This window comes from Trachurus japonicus, chromosome 17, assembly GCF_045865225.1.
Source record: "Trachurus japonicus isolate A0001 chromosome 17, Traja_1.0".
In the NCBI taxonomy this organism is placed as follows: domain Eukaryota; kingdom Metazoa; phylum Chordata; class Actinopteri; order Carangiformes; family Carangidae; genus Trachurus; species Trachurus japonicus.
The window spans coordinates 33,538,367-33,564,418 of record NC_140923.1 but is presented as its reverse complement, the minus strand read 5'-3'; the positions used below and the strand labels follow the sequence as shown (position 1 = coordinate 33,564,418).

The 26,052-nt window shown below is 43.4% G+C and overlaps 1 protein-coding gene across 1 annotated transcript in view; it reads left to right on the top strand.

Annotated features, from left to right (window-relative positions):
* Positions 1-26,052, top strand: part of cdh2 (cadherin 2, type 1, N-cadherin (neuronal)) — a 63,866-nt gene that overhangs the window by 15,972 nt on the left and 21,842 nt on the right. Inside the window, exon 3 of the mRNA XM_085805274.1 lies at positions 22,554-22,774. Coding sequence (XP_085661400.1) covers positions 22,554-22,774 — 221 coding nt within the window. The remainder of the gene's footprint in view (positions 1-22,553; positions 22,775-26,052) is intronic.

The window sequence follows — 26,052 nt, the reverse complement described above, 5'->3', positions numbered from 1 at the left end:
TTGTTGGTAAAGGGCTTGCTGCTGCCAGCAAATAACTAGCCCCTGTCATATCGAAAATCCCGCAACCTCTAAATTCATTGCCTCCTCTGCTGCTCATCCTTCACCCCTTTTTTCTGTAAGCCTATGTGTTTTCTGTCAAAGTCGCTCATTTATGATTCTACATGGTGCCTGCTGTACAGAGGCCCAGGAGACACAAGCTCCCGTTGTTAGTATTCACTGTCACTTCTAGAGTTCCGGCCATTGGGTGAACAGAAGGAAGTCTGGGAGGAACAGCGCCGTACAGGTGGTGATTTAGGGCTGGGCGATATAACGATCTCGATACGGGATCGCGATAAATCTTTGAACGATTTCGATAATAAGCTATGGCCCTATTCCTCGATATCACATGAAAGTAAATATGCGCGACAGCAGCCGGCCACACTTCCGTCTGATACTCCGCCTCCTGTCCTGAGCATGCAGAGCTTGTTTGAGCTGCTGCAGCTAAAGGGAGGAAGGATAAGATGGATAGATAGATAGATATACTTTATTGATCCCAAGCTGTGATAAAGTGAAAGTTGTAAAAGAGGGAGGAAATGAGTGGAGGTGGAGCCGATGGCAACTGAAGCGATTGTGAACGTGTGGAGCATCAGTTCGTCTGTCCCGGCTAAAGAAGCCTGTCAGTGTGGAGTCAGAGCAACCTGATGATAGCCTACCACGGTCAGAAAGTGGAGGAAACACGGAGCTGCTTGTGACGTTTATTCTGCGGTAACATGTCTGTTTGCTCATGTACAGTGTGAAGAACATGCGCTAGGCTCAGGCCCCCACATACTCCGGCGTATTTGACTCCGCGGATGTCCGCGCGCACTCGAGGCAGACGAGGACCCAAAGCGGGCGTCCGCCGGTCCCTTCCGTGCAAAGCTCAATTTTTATGACCGCGCGGACTCAATCTGTTTCAAATGTGATACTGTATGCTTGCCTATGAAACCGCAAAAGTCCGCGGACAGTGCGCGCGGAGTCAAATCCACTCACAGTATGCGCCGACAGCCTCTCTCCCTCCCTCTCTCTCTGTCAGCGCCGCGCGCACACACACACGGAGCGTCGCGTCGGAGCGGTGAAGTGAAACAACAACCTGCAGATCACCTGAGTTGACGTGAACTGCGCTCGTGGTTACCGAGTCAGATCAATAAATAGGCTTTATGCACAGCTCCACTACTTCCTGAGCTCAAACAGGCTCCTTTCCTTCCTGTCTTACATTATTGGACAAACTGATGAATCCAGGTGTGTCTGACAGTTGTTGTGACTACTGAGGTCAGAGTCAGACACACCTGGATTCATCAGAGTGGGCTCGGCATAAAGCCTGGTGTCAGAGCAGCTAAATAGCTAAATATTTGTCTACAACCTGTTCAAATAACTAGAAAGACTAAAGCCTCATGATTGACACATTTTAGAGCTGATGTATGGTAGAAAAAAGACAACAGAAAACAACAGCAACAACAATGTAAATCAAATCAAACTGTGGATTATTGAACTGTTCCACCCTTAATGAACATTAAAGTGAACTCATGTCATCCTCCCAAACTGAACACATTCTCTGGTTTCTTCAGGATTCAGTCAGGATGCTGCTTGAACTGGCAGCGGCAGCAAAAAATACATATCGAGACGATATCGAGAATCGATCAATATGGAAAAACATATCGTGATAACGTTTTTTGCCATATCGCCCAGCCCTATGGTGATTCATAGTTTCACCTCTGATATCATGTCCAGGATTTTCCTTCTCCTGTTTTCTGTCTGGTGTGTTTTAATTCCAAGACTCGCTATCATTTGAGGCAGGGAATAGCTAGTTTGCTGTGGTTAATGTGCGACCGGCGGGCTGTGCTGCTGGTGGTGGTGGTTTATTTTTAGTGTCGGTGCCGGTGTGTGTTGGTCTGTGCGATGGCGAAGTACACCTCCTTAGGCTACGCTAAATAAAGAATGGCCTATCAGTGAGGGGAAATGACTGTTTGGCACTGTGCTGGTAGTGTGTCTTTCATCAGGTCACACATTGGTCTCCTCACACCTGCGTCTCAGGACAGCAGGGTGAAAGGTTGTTGGCAGGTGTTAATTGCTAAAAAAAGGCTTTAGAAAATAAGGCAGAGTATTGCTGTGGTATCTTTTCCTGTCCCCTGAACCGATATTTCACACTGCTAAGATGATTATTTCTGACCAGTGGTTTAGATTCTTCCTTTTCCAACCACACCAAAGTGGGAGGAATAAAGTATTGTTCTGTTCTTTGTCTGCCTTACATTTGAATTTTCTGTTTGCCGTAGGAATTCAATAAACCGTACAGATTAAAGTGTTTGTACAAGAACTCTCTTTTCAGTGGCTCTGAGCTTACCAGCCCTCTGAAAAGAGTTTCATTTCTCTCCTCTCTCATGTCCACTGTTTCATTTCAGCAAGAGGGCTTTAAAAATGTTTGGTTTTCTTGTACAGCGCTTGGAAGAAAAACTGTTTACTCGAACATCTCTGTCGCACCTGAATAAATCTTGACCAAATGTGTGGAGATATAGCGGTTGAATTGTTGTTCCCAGTTTGAACCTATAAATTTATATTTGCGCTTTAAATTTAAAAAAAAGAATAGCTGTTTTGAGCTGTCCTTGATTCAGCTGTGTTTGCCTTCCCTGCCTCAGGACTACCACAGTGAAAGCAGAGAATCTATTGGCTCCATTGACTTACTCGGGCTGTCTCCAATGGATTTGACATGGATAACGCGGTTGTGTTTGTAACGAAAGGGGGGAGGGGGCTTAATAAAAGCAGGGGACCCCCAGCTGACAAAAGAGGGAGGAAGACTGAAATGAAGAAGACGGGAACTTAAATGAAGAAGGCTCAACTTGGCAAAAGCCATAGGTTGTCAGGGGCAACAGAAACGGCTCTGTGTAACCTGCCTCCCTCTCAGCCTCTCTACAAGAAACGCCGACGCTGGCGTATATAGTGGGACAGAATACGAGCCTGACATTGAAAGGGTGAAACAAAATACACACACTGGACGTCTGCCTTATAAATGATTTATAATTGAGTTTTCCCGGGCTCTGCTTGGAGTGAAGATGGAGGAGAGCTTTAATGAGCTTCATAGTTTCATGTTATTCTATGCTTTAATTGTAATACTGAGGACGCCATTCATTTGTTTAATTTACTAGACTGGGAGCTGATGGCTGGGCTGGCATAGTAGGGGGGAGTTTAATGGCCATCCTCTGTAAGGGATAAGGCTTATTACGTCTGATGGGCCTCCTGTCTCACATAACCTAATGTGGCCATGATAGACAGAGGATTCTGAGTTTGGATACATTGGAACTATAAATCGAGGCATATTCCCAGGCCCCGGGACTTCCTAATTGCCCATTAAGGGCCATGTTTGTAGATGGAGGGGCCAGATGTCCCTGATGTGGCTGAGGGTCCAATGCGGGCTTTGAGGCGGCGTGCAGTTTTAAAGTGAGGAGGAGCATGGGCTGGACAATGCCCCTCATTAAAGTGACCTGTTCTCTGCTAGCAGAGCAGACCCATAAAAAACCCCTTTAATGTTCCTACCAGTGAAGAGCCACAATTTGCCCACAATTCCAGAGCCGTAAAAAAGGGAATGGAATTCCATACGAATTCTCTGCTGTCATAGCTCACGGCACCAGCTGTCTGTCCGTGTTTAAATCTAACCCTCGGGCGCCACTCCCTCTCAGTTTGGTGTGTTCCATATGTTACATTGATCTTAAAAACTGGGCTCCCACTGGTCTACTTGAGCAGAAGACCTTAACCCTGATTGAGAGGGACATATGCAAGGACAACATCAAACATTTCAGTATTTGGTTTTAAGATCACATGACCCCGGTTATGTTATCCAGATTGATTTATGATGCAAATGGGGCTTCTCATGTTACCACTCGCCCCATTTCTCATCACCGTTCCCTCTCTCTTAGTGGATATACATACATGTGTAATTCGGTTCATGAAACCGGTGGTCATGAAACGGTAATTTAATTTGCCACAGGCACACTGTCAGGGATAGTGCATCAGTGTCATACTGTACATGCATGGCAGCACCCATCCCTCTCTGAACACTCTATCTCTTGTTTGTGTTTGGGCTGTAAACCCCCGTGCACAGCTGCCACCGGGGCTTGTCTGGGGGGTTCTGTAATGCCACTGACCTCCTAATGTGAATTCCAGTGAGGCAGAAAGGCAAATGTTTGCGCTTCCAGGTCCTCCTGGTATCCTGGGTCGCTACAGCTGTCATGTTATCCCGTCCCTGCGCAAGCCTCCCAGCTCAGAATGCAACACAATATCTGCTAGCGTCCCAGCTGCAGACACTTTAAGATATCTGCCGTTATCTTCGGCAGAAACCTGCATACTTAATCATTAGGCCTCTGGCATAATGCCTTTCAGCCTCCAGCCCTAACTGGAAAACAACAACAAGTGAAGTTTTCAAGGAAGGAAGCTGATTTAATTTCCTCTTAATGCTATGCTATCCAATTTGTGCTGAATGCACTTTAGATGAACTGCATATATTTCTTTAGACAATCTACACCCTGAATTATGTTCTAGGTAACAGATAGTAAAGCAGTATGCAAGAATCATAACCTCCCACCATGTCTTTAATTTTATTGTTGTCCCTTTTTCACGGGATGCTTTCACCTTGTTTGTATTCTGGTCACAATGAGTGCAAATGGAAATCTTATTTACACTAGCTGGGTTTAGGAGTGTTGGCCAGCACAGTGGAAAGTGTCCCCTCTTTGCCAGTCTGCAGGGACTTCACACAGCTCTGTTTCTGACGGATGGGTCTTTTAATGTGACAACTGAAAGAAGCTCACAGTTTCCACCATAGACCTGTACACAATAAAACAGCCACTAGTACAGCTCTGCCTTTACCCCCCTCCCTTCTCTTTTTGTTTCACAAGTTTTTTTTGCCTGCCTTATTCTGTTCCCTCTTCTCCAGTTAAAAATGGGTATGCGATAAACTGCTTCAGGTTTCAGCGCAGGCTCTAAGATTCTTTTTAAAATGATAAAGCCGGCGGATAGCAGGATGAAGTGGAAGTGCGGGCAGAGGGATGGAGGAACGCAGCACCAAGGGAGGAGCCACTCTCTTATTTGCCGCTGGGCTAAAAGCATTCAGCCCTTGCCCATTGTGAAACCTCACTAAGGGATTTGTGATGGGGATGATCTTTGACCCCCATACACCCACATTATGTAAATGAGTATACAAAAATGAAAGAGAATATATATATATATATATATATATATATATATATGACTTCGTTTCAACAAAATAAAATCACTTGTGTTTTTACAGTACTACCAACCTGCTTTTCAACTGCTTTTCACTGTTCACTTTAGTATGTGTGGGTCTACTGCTTTTAAGTCAACACTGTGACACATCTAGACACATGAAGATGAACCTGTTGTTATGTAACTGAGCTTCTTCTTCCATATGTTGTTATGGTAGTGGTTGGGAAGGTAACCAGACCCCCTCCAGCACCACCACCACCACCATCAGCCCCCCACCCCCCACCAAATGCTGTTATTGTCCCTGTGCACAAAGGATGGGGGGATGTGTAACACAAGATGGAGCACCACAGTGAGGTTCATGGACAACGCCCTTTCCCAGACTGTATCAACTGACCATTTCTGGTCTTCAAAGTGTTATATTTCACACCAAAGAAACAATCTGGGAAAATGTTGATGTCTTTGTTGGTGTGAATGGATTCAACAGGAGGAGGTGCTCATGTATTCTGTATTCTGTCTGCTTTGGGGTAGAAATGGATGAAAGTTCATTACAGACCAACAATATTGTTGCAAAATAGTTTCTATAGTAGGCGCTAATTAACCTTACTACAGTATATAATGGTGACGACTTCTTTGCATGGCAGCCAGAAGGAGAATTAATCTTAAGCTCCTTTTGTACAGGGATCCTGCTGTATTGCTGTTAATCACACGCCTGGTTATGCCTCCTTTTGATGTCGGCTTTGTTCAGTTCAACATAAACAAGCAATATATCCATGGTTCTCAAAGTGGGGGGCGCATAGCATAGCCATTGCAGGGTGGGGGGCGCGGTAATGCTGAAGTGTAACAATTGACCCTTCACTAAGCGTATCCTCTGAATAACATCTCTATATCGCTGCCGCCGCCACCGCAGCAGCAGCAACAACAACAACAACAACATTATTCTACACAAATGTTGTTCCTCTTTCTCTCAGCATGTGTCAGTTAGTTCACAAAAGCACACGTAATGACTCACTGATAGCTGGAAAGTTAGTTAGTTGGCTCATCTGACAGCTGTCATTTGGGAGGTGAGGGTAGGGTTTTCCCTATCATTATAACAGGCGGGGGGCGTCTGATTTTATTTTTGTTTATTGTCCTAAAGTAGATGGATTCACTACAAACTGTATGTTTTATGAGCAGCGGTAGCAGGTCGGATGGGGTGGGGAGGGAGGGGGGGGGGGGGGGTCTTATCAACCAAAGGGGGGCTCAGCAGAAAAAGTTTGGGAACCACTGCAACATAGGATTTTAGATTTTGGCATGCCAGTGGTCAGGAATCAGTGGCCTGACTTGTAACCGTGCCGACTCGTTCTTTTACACAGATTTCGATAGGGCTCAGTGACTACCTCCACTGCTGTCTTTAAGGAACAACAATGCCCCCCTTCCATTCTAGCTTCACACCTTTTCATACAGGATGGTGAGGTATAATAAAGGTGCAACATTCCCACCTTGAACAGGCTGTAAAAGCGGCTTCAGACAGCTGCGGAGACGTGACAGTGCATCTGTATGGTGCATTATAAGACATATAATAAGGTTTTGTTTACAATACATAGAAGTAATATGAGGTCAGAGCTGACCAGTGACTAATAAGGATTATCTGCCAGTTGAACCGGTGTTGTCTCTCCTCTGTGACTCATTATTTTTTAACAATCTTCCATGGAAAGTAAAGTTGACATTTATTTACCATTTTCCTGTGTCGGCTTTAACCAGAAACTGAAAACCTACCCTCCTGCCTTTTGTGTGTGGGGTTAATGAGTGTAACAGCACCTTCTTTGACACTAATGGAAGTTGCCTGGTTGGGCTTGATGGCTCTCAGGATTCTGTATTGTCTTACTTTTTTTTCTCTCCCCCCGCTTTTATGTTGATTTTTGCTTGGTACTGTGATGTACTTCAGAGTGGAGTAATGTTTTTCAAAGAAAGGATGGCCTTCAAACCCAGCCAACTTCATTTTAACTTTATTTGTGATTGGCAGCAGCGGGTTAATGTGTGTTTATAGCAGAACATGTGCAAGAGGCGGTGGGTGGTTGTTGTTTTAAACTCTTAAAAGCTTGTAGCCTGATACTGAAAAGCTTTATATACACAGCAGCTGTTATAGCTGTATTTATTTTCACTCTTTTTTTTCATATTTCTCACCTGAACAAATTTTAAGGGTGGGAATGGCATCAATTGGATGATCAGAAAACAGTCAAAATTAAAAACAATTTGGTTACCGTCAATGATGCCCTTCTTATTGCAGGCTTGTTTTCAACATTTGGACACAAGTGCAGGGAAATAGAGTTTTCTATGAGCATTTAACCAGACTAGCGCGGTTAGCTAAAGTCAGTTAATATAGATATAACATGCACCAGCACTACATTATAGGCTTAAATCCTTGATTTTCAATGGATAAGACAGTGAGCCTCACTGTCCAATGCTGTTTTTCATTTTTGTAATTGAAAACAGTTGCTGGATTACACTGAAATACTTGGCCTAGTATTTTTTCTTTTTGTGCTTTTGAATAGTGTGGTCACATAAGTACAGTGTCAGCATTTCTACACGTCAAGATTCATTTCATGATGTGTTTTTCAATGTTTTTAATTAATACAGCATTTGCAAATGCATGGGACCCTTGCTTGTTTTTTAAAACCCAGTATGACTCTGATGTACTTGATTCAAACCATATGTTGAAGGGGGTTGAAAGGGTTCCACAGCATCAACAGACACAGCTGGCCGGCAGCCTGTGATCTCATAGCATGCCATGTTTGCCTTATTTTGCTGCACTCATCGGCCCTGCCAAAGCCTTACCTCTCCTAACTAATTATTTGCCCTCAGATGCCAAATCACATGCTGATGAATAACCTTCAGAACGGGTCAGTGTCACGCTTTCCCCAGGAAACAATAAAAGCTGGCGTATATATTGTGGTGTTTTTTTAGTTTTTTTTTTTTAGAGCTCTACAAGTATGACGCTGACGTCACATAGCTGGTAAGCCTGTAAAAATGTCAGCTGACGCTTGTTTATGGGTGCTGTGTCTGCCCGTTTTGAAGGAACCCCTTGTTGACACTCACATGTAGTATTAGCATCAGCATTACAGTGTGCGTATAGTGTGTTGGCCATGGACACTGGACAGTGAGTTACAGCCTATCTGCCCCCAGCACTGATCATTAACAGTTCTAACACACTGGGATATTACAGTTTGTTTTACTGCTCCCATCAACAACCATGCAGGGCCATAGACATGTGTTATTGAATTCATATAATGTGAGTTATTAGGCCGTACATCTTGAGCGTCCATATTGCCAGATCTGTCCCGTGTGGTCCTGGAGGAAATAGAGTAGCGGAGGAGATCATATTGGTTAATAAGCAGCTGTGCCATAACCTGTCCGCAGAAAAAATCAACAAAAATAAAAGGTCATTATTATTGTCATTATCATTACTAGTGTTATTATTGTTGTTATCACCAGCCCCGGACTCCCACCCACCTGAACATTCTCATACACCTGGTGCAGATACACAATGTTCGAAACAATAAATAATGAGGTTACTTTTAGCACAGAGTTTTATCAGCCAATGAAAGTAATGAGATTAAGCTAGTAAAAAAAAAAAAACATAATTCTTGTGCCCACTCCAGTGAATCAGAGGCATGTGGATAAGTGGAGAGAACAGGCTTAGATGAGAAGCAGTGTAAGTAATAAAACCAGCCACAGACCAAGTGATGCAGCCCCCACCGTTTCCATTGGTGTGTTCATTCTCTTTAAAAAATAGGATCAATTCCAGTCTCAGGAATTGCTATTCTTATACCTGCAGGCCTAGCAGAGGAGTTTAAAAGAAAATAGGACCCCACCTGGAACAATTTAATCCTCTAACTATTTCCAACAAAAGAAGCCGTGCTGCATCATGTACCTCGTGGGCCAGTTGTTGCAAACTTTACCCAACTCTGGCCTTTCCCCAGTAATGGAAAAGTAGATGAATGTCCGTGGAAACCAAAATGACTTTTTCTTCATTAAGTTAGATATAGATTGTCTTACTGGCATGTAAGCTGTAACAAAGGAAAATCTTCTCAGCTGTGTGTAAGGAAGTCTTACTGCCATTTCTCAAACACAACATCTTGCATTGAGGGATTAATTCTGAATAGCACTAGGAATCAACTTGTCTCTACTTATGTATATGTGAAGGAAGAAAGCAAGACAAACAGGGCGGCACATCAGGAATTGGGTGGTGGATTAGGGTGCAACAGTGTGGTTTGATGTTTAATCACTCCTTACGCGTAAGCTGTTCTGAGGGGGATAGAAAGGCTTTTCAGTAAGCTTTAATGGCAGTGGGTTGTCTTCCTGGTGAATCTCGCCTCTGTTGGCATAACACACTGTGAACCTGCATTTTTTTTGTTTGCCTGAGAGGTTCCAGTGAAGCAGAATGATAGGACAGCACAGACCAAACATAGCACCTCACTTCTCTCCCTCTCATCTGTCTCTCTCGCTCTCTCTCTCTCTGGGTTGGCGAGGGTGACTCAGGTGGAGGCACCATGATTGCGTGCATTTTTGAAGCTTAAAAGCCCACTTCACAACTGTGTAGATGCGCCGTCAGCCCCTAGCCTGAAAGCATTGTGTAATTAGGGAACAATTACCCTGTTTAGTAACAGATCAGGCAGCTTTTGTGACATTCAAAGTAAAAAAAAAAAACTAGACAAATGGAAACAGCAGGGAAACGGCACATCACTCACTATAAAAGGGTCGTGATTAAAAGCCCGACTGATTGTTTCCTTGAGATACATGCAGAGACCACACGACAGCACCGGGAGCTGTCGACAGCGATTCACATGTTTGTGCCACCTGCTTGTTTGCGACCACCGCTGTCGATGTCACTGTGACCCTGACGAACACCGCTATCACTGCGAGGCGACAGACTATTCCCACGAGTCCTCGTGTTAAAAACCCAAGGTCTGGAAACGTTTCCGCAGGCGGCCTTTCCAAATGGAGACAGATTTGTACATGGCCATGCTTGTGGTTTGCTGTTATACTGCAGACAAACTGAGGACAGATGTGTTTGGAGTCATTTTCACCCTCCCTCTCCTCCTACTCCCCCATGATCCTCCACCCCCCCACCCCCCCCTCCAGTTCCCCTAATCTGGGAGTCATTGTGTCTGTAATAAAGCACAGCTGCACAGATCCTTCTCTGAACCCACTCAGTTCAGCTGATTACATGGGAGTAAGAGGGCTCTCCTCTCTCAGAGTCCAGTCACACTGCCATGCTCCCCACATGGTAATGCTCTACTGTTCCCCTAACACACATAATGCATGTGAGAGGAGACACTTCCTTGTGCTGGACTGATGCCAAGACTAATTGTTCACACCTGATGTTGCATTTTCACTGGGGAGCCGTTACAGTGCAGGGACTGTAATATCCATTTCTGTCGGTGATGTTTCACACAGATCTTGCTCACATAAGGGAAATCATGAGAGTTCTTCATCTACGCCGTATGAACCGTTCACTGTGGCGGCTTTTTAGATTGCAGTGGTGCATTCACATTCCCCAAACTTTATATAGGACATTTGGAGTAGAAAACTTTTTTTTTTTTTGAATTATCGAATAGTTTGTGTAGTTTTAATGCCCCTCACACTGAATTATGCGAAGGCGAGACTCCAATGCAATATGTCAATTTGTCGGGGTGGATTGTGTTAAATTGCTTCTGCTCAGAAATAAAAAAGAAGCCATGCATATGAAAGTGGCCGGGCCCTAATAGAGAGATGTCTCTCTCTTACAAATTGATGCCACGTTGAGCATCAGAGACTGAACCTTTTGCATTCAAGACAAAATAAAAAATAAAAAAACAGTAACAGGGATCAATAACAACTCTGAGTTGTGCACAAGATGCCTGTATCACAACACGGCAGCTTTCATCCGAATCAGATAAACAAGTTCTCAAAGTCTACATAATGGCAACGTTCAAAAGAAAGCTTTTAAATAGACTCTTTGTGTGTTGCACGTATACAAGTTTGTGCCATCAATTTGAAAATGATTCATTCAGCCTTAAGATACAGAAATTAATTGCTTTGCACAGATGGATGTTAGACTTCCATCCATCCATAGAAACAACCTGCCTCCTCCCCCTTTTCTGTTCCATGCAGTTGATCTCCTTTGAGCTCTAACTGTGTGTGGGGGAGGGTCAGGCAGGTCAAAGTAGGTTAGTAGCAAGATGCATTCGGCATTTCAGTTGTAGTTTGATAGCTCCAGGAACCAGCGCAGTACAAAGGGATAAGCTCGGCTGACACATTAAGACGCCGTTTGTAAATTCATACAAACGCATGCTTTCCTCTCCTCTGTTTGCTTTCTTCGAGTGGAGCGGCACATAACAAGCTGTCATGTGTCTGAAAGGCTGCGTATGTGTTAGATATGAAAGCTTCTGAGAGGAACATTGGTCTTGTCTTTAATCTTCCTTCTGTGTGTTTTTTCGTCCTTTTCTTTAAGCAGAAGCTAATTGTGTTTCAAGAAGAATTTGACACGTATTGATTCAAACATGCAATGGCAAACGCGCACACCCTGTGTATTGGCAGCTGCCCTAATCCGTCTCTTTGAAGAGGCTTTATTTTCCTTGTTGTCACATTGTTTTGACAATGCACTATTTTTTTCCTACATTTTCTTTTCACCCCAACCTTTCAGGGGAAGCAGGTTTCTACACCCAGTGACTCAAAAGCCTTCGCTTTTTCCATATGTTGGTTTGTTTTGCTCATAGCAATAGGTTAAAGAGAGAGGTTTTCAAGAGTCTCGTGATGTGTGGCATAAGGCAAGAGAGCAAAAAGGAGATGGTTGATAGCTGACTGTAACAGTCTACCCACCACAATGACTCATTTGCCTTGTTTAGCTTGAAAAAGAAGCACTTAAAGGATTAGACTGTGTTTTCCCCTTGTCTTCCTCCTCTTTCTTTAATATATTTTTTTTCTGTGAAAATAATCATTCTTTTTCTTCCACCTCCATCTAGGAAAATTTCAATTGATTACCATCATAACTGAACATAGATTTGTACAACATATAGATGTTTGTGTAAGTGGTAAGGCAGAACATACAGTATATGGTTTGTGCGTGTGCGCAAATGGCTCACTAAATCATTTCTCCTTTATTTTCGAGAGAGATGCTGAAGCAGCCCCAATCTTACAGTAGAACAGTCTTCTCCAGAGGCTGTCAGCCTCAGCTTCCTTTGTCTGCCGCTTTGTTTCTCAGCCAAAGAGGATTCACATGCCTTCTCCTTGTTTCTCCCCGTGCCCCATCTTTTCCAAAGGAAAAGGCAGAGAAGCTGGAATTCCATTAGCTTTGTTCTCGAAAACTCGGTGTGAACTTGTGTCTGTGCTACACATGACATAATGGCCCCAGAACTGGTCCCAGATCCCCATGCATTCGTCTACAGCTTTTATTTTACATCTAATGCTGTAGGTGAGTGCATCCCCTTTTCCTTTTTTTACAGACACTCTCTGTTGAATAAAATCCCTCACTTTCTGAATCTGGCTCAAATTGCTGCACTCTTATGTTTTGAGCACACAGTTGGATAAAGGGAAACCATATGAGTGTGTGTATGCGCATGCATCCACGTGTGCGTGTAAAGAAAAAAAAGTGAGCCGAAATGGCATGTTTGTGTGTGTGGTTAGGTTTGTAATTGGATGCAGTGGACCGTATCAGTCTTTACCTGAGCTAGTCATTTGCATGGGTTTGATTGACAACTGAGCTATGGAAAGCAGGCACAAGTATTATTCCTTACGAAGGCAGAGAGGCTGCACAAATCATGCCTTTTTCATGAGCTATCACTGTCTTGTTAATTAGTACAGAGTCATCATCATTAAGAAAATGGTTGAATTGCTATTTGCATACACGTACATCCACTCTATTCAGCCACGGTCCATCCGCTGGAGTGGTTGAGTTTATATTGGCAGATTAGATCTCAGCTCAAGATACACACAGTGGGAGGTTTCTGCGAATTTGCTCAAGTCATCAAACTTAATGTACTCACAAGAATCATAAACACAAGTCCACCTTAACAACTTATAGCCAGGCTGAGGAAGGAGAATCATTAGGGATGCATCACTCAAGAACAGCCTGAAGACACCGAGGCAACACTAAAGAGAGATAGAATTAACTAAAAAAAACTAAACTTCCTTTGTGTGTCATGTGTACTGCGCCTCCTCCAAACACAGAAATAACACTAACTTCCTATTTTACATCTTTTTTCTAATATTTTTCTTATGTATGTTGTTTTTTTTTAACACCTACTGCAATAGGCTGCCTTGACTATACCAGTCACTTGTGAATGTGTGAATATGACTCACTAAACAGAGGGAAGTGGTGCATGCAACTCCGACTTTTATTCATCTTATTCTGTCTTTTCTCCTTGACGAGCACATAACGCTCCTGCCTTTGTGTTTGTTCTGGCTGGCCATTCTTGTGGCTTATTCAGGACCATCTAATAAGAGACGTCTTTTAAATGTGGTGAGGCGAGCAAGACGGCTACATTTATTACTAAACGGGGAGCATTGGAGGCTGTGCAGGATTAGTATGTGCCTCACAGCCATAGCACAGGGTGTGTCACATAGGAAGAGAAGGCGTCTACTGCCGTCACGCATGGTGGTTATTGTTATATACGATGGCTGGAGGTTCTTCCTCCCAGCATTAAATGAATTCCGTGTCAAGCAATGACACAAGAGGTTAGACAATTTGTCAGAATTTAATCACATCCTAATACACAACCATGCTAATTTCATCAGAATTGATAACGTACAAATTGCATCCTTGGTGGTCAATCTCCCGGGAAATGGCTTTGTCTACTCGACATTAATTTGCACAACCTTTGTCTAGTGCAAATCAAAGTTTTAATGAACTGTACAGTTTGTTGTCTCCCACTCGATGTCCTGTCTGTCTTTTAAGTGTGTTGGAAGATGGCCAATGTGGAATCTTATATTTGCAAAGATGCAGTGTTCTTTTTTTTTTTATGAAAACATATTTATCTATTCAGTATCATCCCATGTGCACTCCTGTAGCATAATAATCAATTTGTGTGCCAAAATGTGGCTGAATGCACAGCTTCCGTTTTGTTCTTCCTTCACGGCATGAATAATAAACATATCAGTGGTCGGGATCTGATCAATGCAGTGTGTTTCCACACACGCTACCAAAGCATGCAGGGTTTTAGAAGAGGGTGGTGGTGATGGCGGCTCAACTGGTGTTTTGAGCGTTTCTGTCTGGCACCAGTCATCTTCAACCACACAGACGCCAGCAGTTCAGCAGTGATAACAGTTCTGCTCTCATTCTCAGTAAGTGAGTATCTTGTTACACACCAACCTTAAGTGATTGTTGATATAATTTCCATAAACATGCTCTTCTGACTCAGTTAAAAAGGGAGAGACGCCGTGCCAATGCTGAGCCATAGCACTGGCGGGCAGCGTTTTGACAGATAATATTTACTACAGCCGGAGACAGAGGAGCTGGAGAGCACACCCTAACTATGCATGATTTTAACACTATTAGTTTTCCACTCGGTGAAAGCCGAATGAGACATTGACATCATTGCATAAGTCACCTATTCTGTTTTTTTCCACTAAAAGCTCTGTCTCTCCGGAACAATGGCTGGTACAGCTCTGGCCAGGGAGATATATTATGTTTCTTCTCTCAGCAACAAATCAGACACAGGAACCGCTCTGCTGGTGTGATTAAAAAAAAAAATCTTAGAGGACTCAGTGAACATGCCAGCAGAGGTTACCTCAACACTGGCCACAGCCTCCTTCTTTGTCTCTTTGATTTTCATGATGGTATTTTGACAGAAATGATCAAGGAGAAGAACTAAATAGCTTTGAGTCTGTGCTTTCGAGATCAAAAGGACCTAATAATGTCACATTACAGGTTTCACTGAGGCAGTTTTAGTGCACGGCCCTCGTGATCAGCCTCTTCAGAAAATATCAGCTCGCAACCAGGGGGCATGGGGGCTCCCGGTGATCCGCTGATGAAGCCATTATAGCTGCTTTGCTTTTATACTTGTCTGTAACTCAGAGTACGTGTAAGAAAAAAATCCTATACCATCAGTTCTTTCATCTAATCCACGACAGTCGTTTATTGCACGCTTTTAACCTAGAAATGTGTAAAGGCAGTGAAATGGATGTGGTTTTCTTACTTATAACAATATTCCAGTTTCTGAGTGAATCTGGCTGCGTAATATTTCTGTAAGTGGCTTTGTTTTCATGATCGCAGTAGAACTGAAAGTGATTAATATCCAGCGTTTAATATTTATGGTCATTTTTTTCCACCCACACAAAGCCTCGAACATGAGTTAACTTTATGTCTGGATGAAAGTGCCCGAGACGTTGTAGCGCTGCAGCAGCAGCACCACGGCACAGCAAAAAGATGGATGTGTGGTGCGGTGGAGCATTTACTAAAATGTGTATTACTGTGGTGTGCGGTCAGAGAATGACCCAGTAATACAGGAACAACTAAAAGTGATGCATGTGGACACCTTAAATGGCTTATTATTCACAATCTTCTAAAAGGCATCTCGGTGTCTCGACCTGCCTCTGGCCTCCAACCTCGCAGCTCGCTTTATTTTATTCCTACCTGCTCCTGTTCCTCATCTCCATCCCTGGCTTCTTCGCCTCGATAATCATTAAGGGCTATGCAGAACGGACAAAGTGACCAACTCCTGCAGTTCTAAGGTGAATAATCACATATAGAGCAATTAAAACCCACTGACCTTTCAAGAGAAGACACAAGGATGTCAAAGAATATCTGGTATGGGTGTGAAGCTGAACACTTCATTTCATAGCACCCTGATTTACATGTGAGAGACTGTGCCAGCTGGGCGTTGTAGACTGCAGACTTCAAGATTTAGAGGCAGGAAGCTTTGTTGGTATAATTATGGTGACATTTACCTAGCACTAAACACTATTATAGTCTTCTAATTTCAAGTTTACTTCTTCGAAAATTATTGTCCTCTAAACTTGAAGGAGAGAGGACTGAAAAATACTGGTAAGCTTTTTTTTTTCCCGCCCTCCTTTTTCCCACTTCTTTGAATCAGTACAGCATTTCAGATTTTAGCTGTTTCATTTACCAGTATATTAATGAAGGGCTTTTCATAATGAGCTTCACCTGTAAGCATTTGCAGGAGGTCACAGAGCTCTGCTGAAAGACATAAAGAGCGAGCGTGTTTGACATCCTGGTAATGTGGTCAGTTTAATACCCCACTTAAACCTCTGTATCAAGCCGCTCGTCTCAATAACTCGCAGAACAAAGTCCCAGTAGCTATGTGCTGATAACTGCAGAAGGATGTAGCTTAGCCTTATCAGCTCTTGGCTCCAGTGACACAGTAATCCACACAATGCTCGGCTGTCATTGTACTGGAAAACACAGAATCATTTCATTTACCCAACAAAGGCCCAAGAATAATTGTGATGTCCCCCTGTGCTCTCCCCCTTCACTACTAAGCCATTGAGATTGCGAATTTTCAAAGGCCAAATATTACTTATTCAAAAGAGCCGAGCTGTCAAGACGCATTTTTTTTTCTTCGCAGGGAAACCTGTTTTGCCACCGGAATAAGAGGCTCTTACTGAATGTCGGTTTATGAAGATCACAGCAGTCGGTTGCGTTGGGTTAGCTGTTTGCTACGAACCCAGCAGGTATCTGCAAAGCAAGAAGTTGATGTGTCGGCACGGGACAGCCAGTGGAGAGGGTGATGGTAGCTTCCTTGAGGCTAATCGTTTCTGAGACACAACATAAAGCCTTTTGTGCTCAACAGTAACGGGGAGAAGCTTTGACACTGAAGAAAATGGAGGTGACTCTTGGTCTGGTGGGGAGTCTGCGTACCTTGTAATTGTCCTTTGAATACAATAGTTGTGAAGGAGGGAGGGAGGGGGGGGTCCTGTATCCTGGGAGAGCAAATGACCATGTGCTAATGTAAATGTAAGTGTTGCAAGAAAAGAAAGAATACATCAAAATGAAAGAAACTAGTTTCCCTCTCCTAAGGGCCAGTTTGTTAGATCAAGGCAGCTTAAAAGTCTCTGTGTTTGAGATTGAGTAAGCTCATATGGCTCTAGCCGCTTACACATCCATGGTGCTTATGTTTCTCAGTGTGTGTACCAATGTGGGTATGTGTGATAAGGGAAGGTAGTATCAATATGTTTGTAGAGGGCCTCTTCATAATTCTCTAATTGAAGCAGCAGTCTTAGGAAGAAAAAAATAGCTCCAACAATATGCATAAACTGCACAAAGCAAGTGCTGGGGGAATGGTCACTGCAATCAAGCTAGGAAAATGAGCCAGCTGCTTGTTAAACGTGTTTATGCTCTGATGCAATTCCTCTTTAGTTTTCTTAATTGCTCGAGACACTGAACAGAGTACAAACATTGCATGTTTTTTTCATGCAAATCCCCTACATATTTTAGGAGCAGCTATAAATGCATGGAATGCTTTGCGCGTTTGAAGTGCAGTGCATTAGTAAAACGCCTTCAAGGGCTTCAGTCTGGTGAAAGGGAGTATCATCATTCCCAGATCCAAGCTTCAGCTGAAAACTGTTTACTTTCTCTGAAGAATGCCCGATTTCCTAAAAACAGAAACATACCTCCATCTCATCTCTGCATCTCAGCCTCTGTGGATAAACGGACATTCAGAGATGTCATGATTCAGATGAGTGATGGAACGTTCATCAAATACTAAGATTGACCCTCAGATTTATTGACATAAGTCCTGACAGAATTAAATGTAGTTTAAGATCCTAGATTTAAGATGTGCATGGTTGACTTTATATTTGTAATAAAATAGGAAAAAAAATGTATTGGTTTGCATCACATCAGACAGTTAGATTCCACCGAAAGATATACGTACGAAAATATCTTCGCATTTGAAGCATCTGCTTGAAAATGGTGATAATTGTGAAAAATAGGATGTAATAAGTTGCATAATGGTGTTTGTTTACTTACCAGCCTTGAAGCTGTGAGTAGGCATTTATAATAATAGCATCACACAAAAAAATTCGGCTGGAAAGGAAAAAAATACGTATGCATACATGCACAATTACACATAGCAAGCAGTCATCTTCTGAAAGAGGGGAAAAAAAAACATTAGTGTATTGTGCTTTTAGCAGTTTGTGCAATAATTGGGCAATTAGAATATGCTGTGAAGGATATTTTTGTGGTTGGGCACCAAGTGTGTACACTGTTGACCTTGATTTAGCATATTCTCCCCAGTTTGGGACGGGATTAGAATTTCATATCACAGCAGTTTGAATTGAGGTACCAGAGTACAAGCTCCACTGGGGCTTAACAGGATCTTATAAACAGTGGTGCTGGCATGGATGTCTCACACAGCACATTCAGCTGGAGCCTCCGCTTCATATTGCATTGTCTCATCGTCAGTGCAGGCCACTGTACTAAACCTGGTCACATTCATTTGTGAATAATGCATTTTGTCAGGGGTGTTGTATCGTTTGCCAGGGTAGGGGTGGGTGGGAGTGTGTGGTGGTGGGGGTGGGTGTATCATGGTGGGGGGGGGGGGGGGTTACCACTGGGGTATTTGCCTGGGTCTGCATTTATCCGCAGCTACTGATGAAACACCTACGCTGAGTATTTCTCAACTGTCAGTGACCCCACTTCTCAGAAATGAATGACGGTATATTGGGATGATCTCACATGAGAGGTTTCTGTCTTGTCACATTTAGAGGGACTTTCAGCCCGCTCATTTGCAGCCACTGTATTTGACAGGCAGGCGTAAAAAGCTGAGATTGTGGAACATTTTCTTTTCCGTCTGTGCGGTCACAGAGTCGGCATTCCATGTTCCAAATTAAATGTATCTCTCTCTGCCGCTACCCTATCTCTCTCTCTCTCTCTAACTATTTGTGTCTGTCTGAGTTAGAGTTATCACGTGATGAGGCAGACAATAGCGAGGCACTCTGGCACTACGGAGAGGTTAGCCGGGGTTTTTGTGTTGCTTGTCAGTGAGGGGGGGCATCTAAGCCGTGAATAGGATCATTGAGTCGGAGATAATTTTGGGCCCCGGTGCAGGGCATTAGTTGGACAGGCCTTTCTGCTGACAGGCCTGTTTCTCCCTCTCTCTCTCTCTCCCCTTCTTTTTTTTTTTTTAACCCCAACCCCCAATTCCCCTCTGCTGCATCGGCATTTCTGTCCAAACCAAAGGCCTTTATCGTTGTGCCCATGACGACATGTCTGATAGGGTGTGGCAGCCAAGATCTCTTCTAGCCCCATACCTTGGGGAGCCAATACATCTAGATATAGATAAGTCGAAGCAGCCAGGTTTTAAGCTAAGCCACACTCCACATTTCTGTGGTTTTATAAGCCACCAGAGTCTGTCTGATAAATGAATAGGCACATTGCTGGACATTCCTATTCATTATCATTGGAAATGGTGGTGCCTGCAGGGAGTTTTTGTTGCGATTGCCGTGGAGGCTGACTGGTGAAGGGTCTCTCTGAGGTGTCCTGATGGCTAAATTTCAGACAGTGTTAAAGAGCTGGAGCTCTGCTCAACGAGAGGCTTAGGCTAAAATAACCCACATGGGGAACACTGCTGTCAAGTGCCCAACTACACACACACACACTTGCAAAAATGTATAGTCAAAAGTGCCAGCAGGACAGAAAATGAAAACACATGGGCTGCAGCTTGGAGGGGCAGAAAGGCAATATGTCAGAATCCAAAATTTGGCAGCGATTGTTACATTACCGGTGTCCAGTTACGACGTATTGACAAAATGCTTACTGGAATGCCCTAAATACAATGAGGGAGGAGGAACAGGCCAAAGTAGTACAGATGGAAGAATGCAGCCGTAGACAAAACCATCAGACAGTTCCTTTTAATCATTACAGCTCCCCACGCTCGGCCCTGCCAGCAACATATATTTTAACTAAGACTAATTTAAATCATCAGCAGTGTTTATTTTCAGCATATTATGAAGTGCAATTTCCTTGAACCCAAAGTGATGTCTTAGATTTGTCTGTTTTTGCCGTTTACAGTAAATACTACAGTAATGTTTAATTTACAAAGGTCTATAAACCCCAACAGCAGCAAATTGTGGTCTTTGAAGAGCTGGAACGATTTCTTTCAATTGAGTCATCCACTGATTGTTCCAGCCCCACCTAGATTTGCTGGATTACAGTGCGTGGTTTCCTTAATCCAAGCAAACGAATCGCAAATGGTGTCGGTGAGACTTTGCCCACCAGCAACATTGTGAAGCTTAAATCTATGGACTTTTCTTCCTGCTGTACTGTGAGTTATTTTGACAGTCCCTTGCTCTGTATTCTCGCTCTGTCTGAGTATCTGCTGACTTGGACTGGCTAGGTTGATTGCCTCAAGGCTTTGAGTTTACAGGTGGCTGGCTTTGAGGCAAAGGAAGTCGGAAAGAGAAAGTCATCTATCTGATGTCAGCTTTGCCAGGCTCAAAGAGAAAAAAAAACTAATTGGTCAATGGTAATTGAACAGGAGCACCCAGGAAGGAGAAGGTCAATATCAAATGTATTCCAGTATAGAAGAAAGATATTGTCATCTTCTGTCTTCATTATTGGAACCGCCGTCTCCCTGGCAATGCCACTTCACCTTGTAGGCAATATTTAGATGAATAGTAATTCTTCAAGGAAGAAAGGCTCCAGATTGCACTGCTGCTTTCTTCTTTTGTCAGTGTTTAAATCCTTTACCAGGCTGCAATGGGATGCAGCACAAGGTCCTTGCAGAAATTTGTTCTCCTTGTTTGGGTTTTGATAAAGTACAGTAACATTGCATTTCCGTTCATCAGGATGAATACATTGTGAATTCACTGCATGCCAATTTCCAAACTCTCCCAAGCCAACCTCATATTTTTTTCTGTCTGTCCCTCTATTCAAAAACACTAGTTTGCTGTGGTATGTGGGTTCTGCCACTCTTTTCTCACATTCATTTCAATAATAGTCTTTTGCCATTCCTTTCCTGCTGCTGTCTTGCATTCAGCCACTATGCCTTCTATTTGCTCAGGTACATCTTTGGTGGTGCTGAAACCAAGGGTCTGAAACCATTTGCCCCGTTAGTTGTTACAAGCAGCAAGAAAAAGTGTCAAATTCACCCCTGTCATCATTTAAGAGATTTATTAGTTGGTAGGTTGTGGTGCACTTTGGAAGAATTGATTGCAAATGCGTGGGCGATAATATTAAATTATGCCTTGGGGTAAATGTATGACTTCCTTTAGACCCCAAGCTGATCTACTGCATCCTCTCCTCCAAGCCCAGAGGAACTCGATGCACTCAGACTGCAGATGATCCTCTGAAGACATCAGTGGGTCCCCAAGGTAGCAGCACAAAGGAAGATTAGGCACCCTTCTTCAAGGCTTTTGTTAAGTAATTCCACATCTGCTTTAATAATTCAAAGCGGCACCAGCAGAGCCTCCACACAAACAATATATGGTAACGTTGTGATCTCTGAGGCCGGGAGGAATTTTTTTATCTTTTCCCTTTATGCTGTTTTGTGTGCTATAAACATGAGGTGGGCCTGCCAGGGAAACATATCCATACAAAAGGATGACACAGTTAGCCTCGTAGGTGCTGAAGTATGTTTGTGTGTGTGTGTGTGTGTGTGTGTGTGTAGTGTACATGTTTGAGCCACGCAGGTTGTGCTCCACTGTCACTCACTTGTAACACGAACCGGTGTTGTACCACTGCCACTGAGGCACCGGTGGGACTCGAGCCCCCATGAGCAGCCTGTCTGCAGTATCTGTATGTGCGCATTGGTTTTTTCGGTGTGTTTTCCGTGTGAACACGCCGATGAAATAAACATCACACGCACTTACTTCTGTCTCTCGAGGTGCTGAGGATAGGTAGTCATCCGTGGAAGCCATCCCTGTACGTCATGGGGGACAAAGCTGGCATGCAATGGCCTTAGCTGGATAGGAAATAAGACTTATCTATCTGAATTTAACATCTTTGTACAGTACACACTGCATGTAACTTCTCAAACCCAAACACACAGAGTCATTTAGACAGTCTAATATACACGTCAGGTTTTAAATGTATGTTTAGGGTTTTTCGGACTCTACTTAATAGCCCTTAAGGGGAACTCATCCCTTTTTTCTTTAGTTTTCTCTCTCTGACTCTCTCCTCCACTGCACCTGTTTTCAGCAATACCTTAGGGGCACAGCTTGAAGTGAATAATGTATGAGCGGGAAGGAGAATCAGAAAACCTTTGTGGACCTTCTGTCTGTCTCTCTGTCTGGCGGGCTGGCAGTCTGTCGGTTTTCCACCCCCTTTGTTTATGTATCTATTTTTTTACCCCTAAGTTTCTCTCTCCCTGGTAATTTTTAACTTAAATCCATCTCTCTCTCTCTTGCAGTGAGGTTTCTCGACTGTGGCCGAGGTGGCGCGCTGCGGTTTGAATGCAGTAACCCCTCTGACTTCCGGATAGAGGCCGACGGTGTCGTTTACGCTGCCAGGAGCCTTCTGCACTCTACACTCCCGGTGTCTCCGTTGCTGATCAAGGCCAGCGACTCCACCACGCTGCAGCAATGGGTGACCCAAGTCAGGCTGGTACCCTCCGCTCAATCAAGCCAGCAGGTAACCACAGCTCAATCACTTCTATAACATTTCTGACTTGTTCTGTCGATTGTCTGACTGATGTTACTGCCATAGAGAGGTGAAATGATCAATACTTCACTCGTATCGAATAACATACGGTTATTAGACATTCAGACACATTCACAGATGACTAGTTCCTGAATGCGGGCAGCACTCTGGTGGATAATTGGGCACATTTTGGGTCTGATTCACACCTTCCTACAATTATGTGGCCAATCCCAATTCCATGTTGGTCTGAACCGGTTATTTGCCTGAGTGGTCTCGTAGTGTGAAGGGTTTACAGATATAACCTTAATCTTACTGACTGGATCGATGTCTCCCTGATTTCCGGAAGCAAAAACCCACAATAGCTAATGAACGAGCTGAGTGGGAAACATCACTACGTAGCCCAGAGAACAGTTAATGTTAATATGGAGCAGTATCTGGTGCATTAGAGTATTTATGAAAATGACATTTCTAATGATCCCAGCTTTCCCACTCCCCTGCACCTGTGTAGAAATAACAATATCATTAGCTTGTAGCATCAGCTTGCAATAGCCTCATTTGAGACAAACGATTGCACTTTTATTTCCCACCAGGACTGTCACTCCCAGCTCATGGTGCAAAGAATATAAATCATGTGCCAGCAGATTACCAGTGTCCACCTTCATGTTTGTTTTGCACACAAGTTTCTGAGTACTCAAGTCCCAGGAATTACCTCTGAAAACGTTCAATACAAACACCCAATGTGTGGTCCCTGCGTCTTGACTGAATTCTTACAGTTGAAATATTACAAATCTGTTAAACGTGTTGCCATGTCTGTGGTCTCCCACATTGGTTAAGATCTGTAAACCCTCTAGTGTGTACTGAGCCTAAATTGCAGCAGGTGTTCCAGGAGACTGGGTGGATGCTTGCTCATTAAAAGTTAATGTGTCAATTTACTAGGGGCACAAACATATACTCAACACGGTCAGTGGGTATCAAGAGCAGATGCAAAATAGCTCCTCATAAAGCTGATCTCAGTGAGCAAGCCTTGCGATCGTGAGGTTATTGCCTTATCATCCAAAAGGGGACGCACCTCTTTCAGTGCTTTGACGGGAAGCATCTGTCCGAGCTGTAGAGCGCCGCTCTAACCGTTCTGCTGGACGCATTGTGCAGTCATCTGCAATTAGTTAAGAGGACCGTGTGCTCGTATGTCAACATTGTGGTTGGACAAGGATCAGAGGAAGTGCACAAAAAAAGCACTGCACATGTCCTATCCGTCTGCCTTGTAACCAGGAAATGAAAAGAAGCTCTAAAAAGGCTGTGTTATTGTAGAGGTTTTGACTTCAGTGCGAGTGGATTATGTGATCCTGCTCAATTAGATAATATCTGTTGCTTTAAACTTACAGGATGCTGCACAGCGACACCAAACACACACAGACAGGCAAGAGCTTTTCTCAGCCGGGTATGCTGCTGCTCCCTGTCCCGACCCATTTGCCAGTGTTATAAGTTAGCCTTTATGTGCATGTGGTAATAATCATTGCGGTAAGATCTTAAATCATTAGCCGTCTGGCGTCTTAATGAACACCCCCAAATGCAGTAATCGTGTTTGTTTTACAAAGACCAATGTGCTTTTCGCTCTAATCCCTGTAATACACTTAAACAAATGGCCACAAGTAGCCATTTCTAAAAGTGCGGTGCAACAGATAATCTCAGGAAAGGCGGGCATGATATTTTATGTGGGTGCAGATTAAAAGTTAATGCCGACAGTTATGTGTGGTTACTGTCAGTGCTATGGGTGCAGTGGTCTGCTGGGCCGAAATTAAACTTGCAGCCTGTAATGATTTCATGGCTTTTCAAAACACCATCGTTAGCCAGTGACAGTCATTTACTATAGGGACTCCTGCAGGTATGTGACTTTAATGATACCATTAGTCACTGTTGTCAGTTGGTCAAAGGCAAATTCATATGCGTCTCTAACAGGTAAAGGATTCCACAGGTTTTTCTTGGGATGTTTCGAAAAATTGGGAATCTCTACGTGTTTAAAGTATATATTTTTTGGCCTTTTTGCCTTTTATTGGATAGCACACACTGGGCTGTCCCGATTAATCGACCTAATCGATTACGTCGATGACGTAAATACGTCGACAGGTACAACACACCGTCGGGTTGTGAACCATAGACTGTAACACGTGCAGCAGAAAGTCACACGCTGTACCACAGCAGCACCACGGCGATGAACGAGCACCTGAAGCTGCGATATCGTTCCGTTCATTCATCTCCGCATAGCGCTCTTTCTCCGTTATTGACTCTCTCTCTCTTTTTTTTAAAATCCACTCCGCTGCTGCTCTCTGTGCACTCGGACGCAGCACAGCAGCAGATCGTAAGTGAGGGTGATGTCCTGCACCCCGGCTTAAAAAACATCCTAGAGGAAACACTGGTCTGCTCCATGACTATAGCCTACTAAATAAATGTGCCTATTCAAAATCATTGTGCTAATATTTCAGTGTGCACTCTGCTTTATCTGTCTATTTTCCAGGTTAAAGCAAACTGATGTGGCATAGTTTTTCCCCTCCAAAAAAAAAGATTATTTAGAACATTGGTTCCCAACCTTGGGTCCGGGCCCCCTTCAGGGGGGCGTCAGAGATGTCAGGGGGTCCACAGAGCTTTGTTTGTTCTGAGGTTGTGAGGTTATCAAAATTAGATTTGTGCATATTGAAAGTTTAAAATTCCAATAACACATCCAATTGGATAATCAAACTCATCAAATCAATCAAAATCAATAGGAACAAAAACCTACATACAACCTACCTGCTTATAGGGACTTGATAACAATTATGACACAACAAAGGAAAATTGACATAAAGACAAAATAAAAATAGAACGAAATATAATAAAACAAAATAAGGATGGATAAGGATGGCACAAAATAGCAAGGGGGGGGCGGCTTTGAGGAAAAAAGGTTGGAAACCACTGATTTAGAGGAATGCACACCAGAAAGAGTATCTGAAGAATTTAAATAAGAGAAGTGTTCAAAAGTGTTTTTTTATGACTAATCGTCAACCAAAAAATAATCGTTAGTCAAAAAATTAATCGTTAGACTAATCGACTAATCGAAAAAATAGTCGATAGATTAATCGGGAGAAAAATAATCGTTTGGGACAGCCCTAGCACACAGTGAGATAGACAGGAAAGGGGGAGGCAGAGAGAGGGGGAACGACATGCAGGAAAGGTCTGCCCGACGTGGGATTCGAACCGGGGACGCCTGTGTTGAGGACTGTAGCCTCTACATGGGG